This window comes from Felis catus, chromosome C1 (assembly GCF_018350175.1).
Source record: "Felis catus isolate Fca126 chromosome C1, F.catus_Fca126_mat1.0, whole genome shotgun sequence".
NCBI lineage: Eukaryota > Metazoa > Chordata > Mammalia > Carnivora > Felidae > Felis > Felis catus.
The window spans coordinates 93,337,561-93,346,845 of NC_058375.1; the positions used below are offsets into that span (position 1 = coordinate 93,337,561).

At 50.8% G+C, this 9,285-nt stretch overlaps 1 protein-coding gene across 1 annotated transcript; it reads left to right on the plus strand.

Annotated features, from left to right (window-relative positions):
* Positions 1–2,146: 2,146 nt before the first annotated feature.
* On the plus strand, positions 2,147–9,026 carry GPR61 (G protein-coupled receptor 61). The gene is made up of 4 exons (XM_045033262.1): positions 2,147–2,261; positions 4,961–5,150; positions 5,391–7,620; positions 8,295–9,026. Exon 3 carries the CDS (start codon positions 6,010–6,012, stop codon positions 7,363–7,365), a length of 1,356 nt encoding a protein of 451 aa, XP_044889197.1. The 5' UTR covers positions 2,147–2,261; positions 4,961–5,150; positions 5,391–6,009; the 3' UTR covers positions 7,366–7,620; positions 8,295–9,026.
* Positions 9,027–9,285: the final 259 nt, after the last annotated feature.

Below are 9,285 nucleotides of genomic sequence, written 5' to 3' on the forward strand. Positions count from 1 at the left end.
GGAAGCATGTGGGTGCTGATTAGGTTTTACCTGATTGATCCCATAGGGTTTGACTGATCTCAAGATGATCCTGCCAACATGTCAGCACAGGGTTTGATAAAAATCATTTGGCTGTCTACAGGTTTACGTTTGATATTTTAATTTCATTTCCCTGTACTAAGGTATATGTAGTTTTGTTTTAGGCTGTTGCTTGAAAGGCAGTGGCCACTTCTATGGAATAGGCTTTAGGGCTTCAGCCCAGAGTCTCATGTTAGGTCTCCAGAGGGAGCACGGAGGAAAGAGTACATGTCTTGGCTCCAAACAGACCTGGGTTCAAATATTGGCTCTGGCACTTCCTATGTGTATGATCTGCGGAAAGTCACTTAACCTCTGGCGCCCTTTCCTCATCCATAAAGTAAGGGGAATAAAGGCTGCCTCATAGAACTTGTGTGGGGAGTGAGTGGAGGTACTGTATGTAAAGGACCTGGCACTCGTAAGAGCTCGAGAAATGGTGGGGGGGATACTGGCGATCACTGCTCCAGCTCTGGGATGATCGGGGGCCTCTTTGCAGGTGACCTGGGGCCTGGGGCAGCCACCTTGCTCTCTCTGGGTTTTCTGGGTAATTAATTCATTGTTTTTATGGCTCTGTGGGTTAGGTCTGGTAAACAATTCCAGAACTCTCTTTCTTCCCTTTTGAGGACAAAAGGAATTTCTGGATAGGCAAGTCTCTGGGCAGAGGGCTCTGGAGTAGGTTATCCTGTCTGAATTCCTGGTCCGATCTCATGTCTCTGCCATGTGTGGCTTTGGACAATCTCTTCACCTCTCTGGGCCTCAGAAACATGGATGTTTTGTCCTGTAGGATGTCTTAGAGCTCTGCAATATTAGGATCCTATCCTTGGGTGTCAGTCATATACCTAAGGGAAGTGATCGCTTCTTCATAGTGGGAAGCCATCCTTCTCCATCTCACCTCCAAAGGCTTAACAACATGGCCTTGGACCCTCCATGGATAATGTACCCCAGCTCAGTCCAGTCCTATAAATCCAGATTAACCTGAGCCTTCCCTAGTCCCTGGTGCCCGCTTTATCTTCAGGGAGAAGCATTGTGGATCCCACCCCCCCCCCCATCTCCATAAGTTTTCACAGCCCACACCAAAGAAATTTACAATCTAAGAAAACAATGGTAATTTGCCTGTTTGAGGGACAAAGGCAGGGTTAGGACAAGGCCTTTAGCTCCCCTTCAAAACTGAATGTCTGGGGCGCCTGGGTGGCTCAGTCGTTTGAGCGTCCGACTTCAGCTTGGGTCATGATCTCATGGTCCATGAGTTCGAGCCCCCTCATTGGGCTCTGTGCTGAGGGCTCAGAGCCTGGAGCCTGCTTCTGATTCTGTGTCTCCCTCTCTCTCTGCCCCTCCCCTGCTTTTGCTCTGTCTCTCTGTCTCTCTCTTTCTCTCAAAAAAAAAAAAAAAAAATTGAAAACAAAACTGAATGTCACTCCTAAACCTATCCTTTGTACATATTTGGTATCTGCCAAAGAAGCCAGACCCTGAAGTCTTGGCCGCTGCCAGGCCTAACCCCGGCACCCTGTGTCTGCACTAACTGGCCTGCTATAAGGGCATCTTTGTTCTAATGTCACACGGAAGCATGCAATGGCACGGCTGTCAGGAGCCTCAGGATCATCTCTCCTATATTCTCTTTGAACAGATAAGAAATCTATGGCCGGGAATGGCAAGTGACTTGCCCAAGGTCATACAACTAGTAAGTGTCAGAGCCAGGCCTTAAACCTGGATTTTCGACGAGCACTGGGTGTTGTATGCAAGCAATGAATCATGGGAATCAACTCCCGAAGCCAAGAATACACTGTAAACGCTGTCTGTTAGCTCACTTGACAATAAATTGTATTAAAAAAAAATACAAAATGGATTTTTCTGATGCTAAATAGCCTTTATACTTCATCAAGCTGGCCAGGAGTGCCTCCCCTGCCTACGGTCACCTAGTCCCACTAGAGTTTTGAGATGCCAGTCCAGCAGCCTGGGAGAAGTGAGGGGGATTGGAACCACCCCTGGGTGTCTTCCCTGGGGGCACTGGTGCCTGGCTCCTTGCTTCAGAAGTGGCTCCAAGGGGCTGGGTGGGAAGCAGGAGGCCATTAGGACCCAGAAGCTCGTGGAGCATCTTGCTCTGCCGGCTGCCTCTCACTGCTCACTGCAGTGGTTCAGGCTTCAGCAGCCTTGGAGAAGCATCAGCTGAGAGGAGCTATCACATGGGAGCCGGGAGCTGCTCAGCAAAGGTAGGAGTTGCCGACTAGGCCAGGAATGGGGGCCAGTCCGATGGCCTGATGGTGAGTGCTGAGGTACTCTGCAGGAGGGTAGCTCTGTGTCCCAGGGACCAGCCCACCCAGCCCACCCTACCTTATGGTGGGCAGTTTTGTCAAGGGATGGGCTCCCAGGTATCTCAAAGGCAGTATTGGGGTGTGGGCATGTCTGAAGCCTAGAGATGGGGGTTGATCTCCTGCCAGCGGGAGTACCCACATCCCACGGGCAGACAGGGTTCCCCATCTGTCTTGCTCCATGTCATAGAGATGGGTACCCCACATCCTAGGAGTGGGTCCCTTGATATCTACGCTCATGGGCAACTCTGTGTCCTGGGCGTGGGCAACTCTGCTGGGGAGAGGTGTGGTAGCCCCCTGGAAATCTCCCCTGGCTTACGAGGGGGCATGCTCTTTTCTGAAGAAAGGCTGGGCTCGGGTTCTTGAGGTGGAAGCTCTGTATTTGGGAAACAGGTGCATGCGAATCCCAACGACACCTCTGTGGCCTTGGGCTCGGCACTTATGCACATCTTGCATCCTGAAACAAGGATATTTGTAACTTGACCATGCCCTTGCTGGGAGACCAGACTTTAGCCCCTGTGGTGGCAAAGCCTGCCAGGTACTGAGAGGTGCTGGAGGTGAGGGAGGGCTTGCTGGAAGGAAGCAGTGGGAAGACGAGAGCATGTGAGAAGGCATGATGATGTGAGCTAGGGGTGGAGTGAGGCTCTCTGGGCTTCCCCTCTGACACCGTCATGCACAACCCTCTCATCCCCAACGCCCCCCCCCCCCCCCATCAGTGAGAAGGGTGCTGGGGAGCAGGAATGTTGGTCCATCTGTTAGGAGGTAAATTGGAATCCTGGTATTTAGGAGTCAGTGTGGAGATACCGGCAAGGCCGAGGGGGCTATGGAAACGAGAAACGTCCAATACCTTCTTGCCTAGGGCTCCATCATGGCTGCACAGAACCCCCTCCATCTCCACGTGGATACCATGTCTGCTTCCCTCAGTCTGGGACCCTGGGTGCACCTTGCTGGCAGACTCTTGATGTCCATGCAGACACGGAGGCCTATCCTTCAGCTCCCAGGGCCTCAGAGCCACATCTTCTGGGCCCCACTCCCAGGTGGAAGGGACGAAGAAGTCACGGCCTGGAGAGTAAGGGGCAAGGACACCTCCCCTAGCGTTGCTCTCTGCATTTTTTCCTGTCAGACTGTCTTGTGAGAAGCTGATGTCTCCACTTTTGAGCCCTGTCTTCACCTTCTCTGTAGACCCTGAGCCTATGTGGCCATTTTAATTGTGAAACGAGCTTTCTGTTATCTCCGGGGAAAGGCATCTCTCTAGGCAATTGTCCAAAGTTAGGGCTGCCCCAAGTCCAGGAGCCCAGGTTACCCTTTCCAAAGCAGAGTCCCCTGGCTGGCACATAGTTGATCTACTGAGTGTATTTGGGAGTATGTACTCAGGGGTAGGGATTTAACAGATAAGTTTGAGTTTGATATAATTGACAAAGTTATATTGAGTACTTATTGCATGCATTAGTGCAAGGTTGGTGGTAATGCCAAAACCCAAGGGTGGTTGTAAGGCTGTAACTATGGAGAGGGAATGGGGCCTGTCTGCCTTACGTGGTCCACTTCATTAGAGTCAGAGAAATGATGTGGTTTTTTTTTTTTTAAGTTTATTTATTTTGAGAGAGAGAGAGAGAGAGGGAGGGAGGGAGAGAATCCCAAGCAGGCTCTGCACCATCAGTGCAGAGCCTGATGCAGGGCTCGAAATTACAAACCACGAGATCATGCCCTGAGCCGAAGTCACGACTGAGCCACCCAGATGCCCCACGATGGGGTTTTTAATTGAGCAACCACAAGTCCCTTTATAGCCCAGGAACTCACAGAGTCATTAAGTGTTGTCAGATATGGGAATCTTGGCGGTCGTCCAGTTCAACCTTCCCATTTTATAGATGAAGAAACTGTGATCCATGGAACTTGTGACTTGTCTACAGACAGCCCATCAGACTTGGCATGTCCATAGTTTGCCTCTAATTTGCATACCTTCACACATTATACTGAGAGACTGTAAGAATAGGATATGGAAATGAAAATAATTTATAATTGCATTATTATTTCAATTATATGCAAACTTAATATGGATAACGAGACACATAAAACATTTGATCTGCCCTTTGATCAGGAGAAATGAGGGACGCTGAAACCCCAGACTTCGTCCTCTCCCAATTTCCTTCAGTTGCCTTCTCTGCTTTATGCTCCCCTACTTCCATGATAACAGTGACCTACCCTCTCTCACCCCTGTGCCCCTCTTAGACACCTACTCCTCCCTCCTTACTCTGGATTCTGCTAACAGTCCAGGACCAGGAGGACTCTGGGCCAGGGATCTGCTCCAGTGATCAGAGACCTTGCACCTGGGGAGTGTGAGGTTGGGAGCATTTCCTCTCCCATCTGCAGGGGCACAGTGGCCTTGAGAAGCTAATGAGTGGGTGAGGAAGGGCAGCTGTCAAGTGACTTACCCCTTTTGGCTTGGGGGGCAGTGGAGGCTGGATGAGCTGACATCCCAGCTTCCTTCCAGCTGGGACATTTTGTTTTCACTGTTCCTTTTCAACACTCCCCAAATGGCAACTCTGTGTCTTGGGGGGTGGTGATGTCACAGGAGACTAAAGCAAGGTCCTTCCCCCTTTCAGGTGATCTCTTCCAAATGGGAGCCCCAGAACACTGACAGACATTTTTAGAGATGGTTCAAGTTCAACGACTATTCATCGAATGCCTACTGCGTTCCAGCCGCCGTGAGGGGCACCGTCTGGTGGGTAGAGTACTGGCCCTGGAGCCCGAGCGCTTGGGCTGCGGGTACACATGCAGACCTTGCCACTTTTGGTAAGTTATTTCCCCTCTCTAGGCCTGTTTCATCAATTGCAAAATGGGGATAAGAATAACATCTACCTCATAGGTTGTGTGAGGATTAAAATGAGTGTATTTACATACAGTGCTTAGAACAGGGTTTGGCATGTGGAAAGCACCATGTAAATGTTATGCTTATTGGTAGTATTGTTATGAAGTCTCACCGGACCCTCCAAACACAGTTGTGAAGTAGATATTATTCTCTTCATTTTACAGATGTCTTTGTGAGGAAACTGAAGTTCACAAGAGTCACAGAGTTAGCAATTCCCAGACCTGAAACTGGAAACCAGATCCTGTGTCCCTTCTACTCCCCAACAGCTCCTGCCATTTGGAGAGTCAAGAAATCGGGAAATTTACATAAGCAACTTTAAAACTGGGGCACTATCCTGGAGCTCAGCGGGACCCCGGGAGAGGGAGAAAGAGGATTTAGAATCTCTGGATAACAATCCCTGAGAGGGGAGAAGGGTATGGAGAACAGAGGAAAGGAAAAGAAACAAGGAGCCCGAGACCACTCAGAAGGTGGAGTGTTGAGTGAGTGAGGCTCCAGCATCTCTCACATCTCCTGCTTCTTCGATGTCACCAAGGTGGACCAGAGCCACCACCTTCCAGAAAGGAGAGATGAGCTTCTGAGCCCTCCGTTTCCTATGCACAGTCTGACCTGGGAGGCTGGCGGTAAGAGCCTGTCCAGGAGGCTCCAGCAGGAGGCGCCCTCCCCCCCCATCCCCACACACCAAATTGGGAAGCCTGGGCCTGGGCTGGCCATCCCAGGGTCACTGGACTAGGATGGGGGATGGGCCTGTGACGGGAGGTGCCCTGGGTGTCCTCTTCCGGCCCCATGGAGTCCTCTCCCATCCCCCAGTCATCAGGGAACTCTTCTACTCTGGGGAGGGTCCCTCAAACGCCAGGTCCCTCTACTGCCAGTGGGGTCCCAGAGGTGGGGCTGCGGGACGTGGCCTCAGAATCTGTGGCCCTCTTCTTCATGCTCCTGCTGGACTTGATCGCTGTGGCTGGCAACGCCGCTGTGATGGCTGTTATCGCCAAGACACCTGCCCTCCGAAAATTCGTCTTTGTCTTCCACCTGTGCCTGGTGGACCTGTTGGCCGCCCTGACCCTCATGCCCCTGGCCATGCTCTCCAGCTCTGCCCTCTTTGACCATGACCTCTTTGGGGAGGTCGCCTGCCGCCTCTACTTGTTCCTGAGCATATGCTTCGTAAGCCTGGCCATTCTCTCGGTGTCGGCCATCAACGTGGAGCGCTACTATTACGTTGTCCACCCCATGCGCTACGAGGTGCGCATGACGCTGGGGCTGGTGGCCTCTGTGCTGGTGGGTGTGTGGGTGAAAGCCTTGGCCATGGCTTCTGTGCCAGTGTTGGGAAGGGTCTCCCGGGAGGAGGGAGCGCCCAGCACCCCCCCAGGCTGCTCACTCCAATGGAGCCACAGTGCCTACTGCCAGCTTTTCGTGGTGGTCTTTGCTGCCCTTTACTTTTTGTTGCCTCTGCTCCTTATCCTTGTGGTTTACTGCAGCATGTTCCGAGTAGCTCGAGTGGCTGCCATGCAGCACGGACCGCTGCCCACGTGGATGGAGACGCCCCGGCAACGCTCCGAGTCTCTCAGCAGCCGCTCCACCATGGTCACCAGCTCGGGGGCTCCCCAGACCACTCCGCACCGGACGTTCGGGGGAGGGAAGGCTGCGGTGGTCCTCCTAGCTGTGGGGGGACAGTTCCTGCTCTGTTGGTTGCCCTACTTTTCTTTCCACCTCTACGTGGCCCTGAGTGCTCAGCCCATTTCGACTGGTCAGGTGGAGAACGTGGTGACCTGGATCGGCTACTTCTGCTTCACTTCCAACCCTTTCTTCTATGGATGTCTCAACCGGCAGATCCGGGGCGAGCTCAGCAAGCAGTTTGTCTGCTTCTTCAAGCCGGCTCCGGAGGAGGAGCTGAGGCTACCTAGCCGGGAGGGCTCCATTGAGGAGAACTTCCTGCAGTTCCTTCAGGGTACTGGCTGTCCCTCCGAGTCCTGGGTTTCCCGACCCGTACCCAGCCCCAAGCAGGAGCCACCTGCCGTTGACTTTCGAATTCCAGGCCAGATAGCTGAGGAGACCTCGGAGTTCCTGGAGCAACAACTCACCAGCGACATCATCATGTCGGACAGCTACCTCCGGCCCGCCCCCTCACCTCGACTGGAATCCTGATGGGCTTCTGGACACTTGGAGGGAGATGGGGCTGGGGCCATTGACGACTGAAGGAACATCTTGTGGGATCACCTTTTCCCAGCTAGCAGGGGCTGGGGCTGGGGTCTCTGCACACAGCTTTTGCTTAGCTTTTTCTGGGTCAGGAACAATGCCAACAGGATGAACGTGTGGCAAAAGCCTTGGACATGGCTCTGATCCTTGACTACTGGGGGAGGGAACCTGGTGAGATGGTAATGAGAATAAACGGTCACCAAGGTGAGATAATGCCTTTCAACCAGTGAACTTTCCATGCCTCAGAAAGCAGGGAGACTCTCTAAGGGTAGGAGTTGGAGGGTATAGAGCAGCAGGCCAGGTTTGGAGTTAAACTGGGGGTCCTTTAGGATATTTCATCTTTCAGTGCAATTGTCCAGGGCAGTAACTGCACTCAGGCAAGGTAAGAAAATGATCTTTGTCTTCTCCTTTCCTTGCTAGGTTTAAGAAGAACGAAATAAAGTACAGCCAAATGTTTCCATTTGAGTTAATGGCTCTTTTTCTAGTTTTAGACCTGAGGGCCAGCTGGATTTATTCCTTTCCTGAGTTTGGCCAGAAGCAAGGGGGAAATAGCAGCCAGGGTACAGAGAGTAGAAGGCAGGAAAGCTGACTGCAGCTCTCTCCCACCCTCGAGGAAGAGCCCTTCTGTTCTATTCTTCTGTCGCTCTACTTCACGTGGGAGATCAAGCTTGGGGCTTGATCTCAGCAAAGGCAAGGATATGACAGGATGGCTCTTTCTCCTCATTTTTTTAGAATGAAGAAGTGGAAAGATTGGGAGTTGGATGGCTGAAGGTGGGGGTTAGCATTTGAATGGCTAAGATGGTTGGATACAGAGAGGCCAGATAATCACCTTGACCAATAAAACTGTAAATCTTTTTTTTTTTTTTTTCCCTTTCTAGGATTGGCCTCCCTGATCTCTCTCCTCATGGCAGTGACCCACCTCCAGCCCCCTGGACAATCGGGTACAAGAGACTAAGGTTGGGAATGGGAAGGGTGGGGTTTCCATGATCCATTAAATGCCTCCCTTCTCCCATTCACCGCTCTCAAAATTAGCTTCAGTGACAAAAGACTTAAATCTCTCTCCTACCCGAAGCCCTGGGTTGGAGAGAGGGCACAAGAGTTGGGTTCAGCTGTTTACTGATTGAGACTATAGGAACTTGTTGGTTGGTATTGGTGGTGGTATTTTCAAGCAGGGGGAATAGTTGAAAATTGGACAGGACACTCATCTGGGACTACCTGTCCATCCACTTCCCTCTGTTGAATCAAATAACACTAAAGGATTGAGGCAGGACCAGAGGGTGGTTTGATCTGTATTTGAACAAATTCCTGACTCATTGAACATTAAAGGGTAAGATGGGCTGGTGGGAGTGGGCCCTTTGAATGGCCAATAAATAATTTTTATTATAAAAAGTTATACTGATATCAACATTTCCTATTTTAGTCCAATTCAGTACATAATAGTTGAATACCCAGTATTCTCTGGGACCCACACAGAGTCACTGCCTTTGAGGAGTTCATAGTCTAATTTGATCAGGCACCTTGTATTTTTACAGAGCATTTATATCTGGTAAAACACTAAAGAATGTTGGAGAAATATATTAAAGAACACATTGCAGTTCAGTCCACTGCAGCAAGATACTTACATGGAAACTTCCTGTGGGCTGTGGAAAGTGTGAGGGTTGTAAATGAAACCCCAGTTGAGGAAAATAATTTACTTACTGAGACTGAGCAAATCTCCCTTTAGATCTAGGAAAATTTACAGGTTTTTGTCTTCCTACCACCAGACTTACTCTAGTCTAGGACCCATTACACTGAGGAAATCCCTTAGATAGTATATATACCAAGGAGAATCTTTTGTGACTGAAAAACAAGTTCTCCTCGCTTTCCTCC

Coding starts and splice junctions, on each gene's coding strand:
- GPR61 (XM_045033262.1), top strand. CDS start 6,010: ATGGAGTCCTCTCCCATCCCCCAGTCATCAGGGAACTCTTCTACTCTG.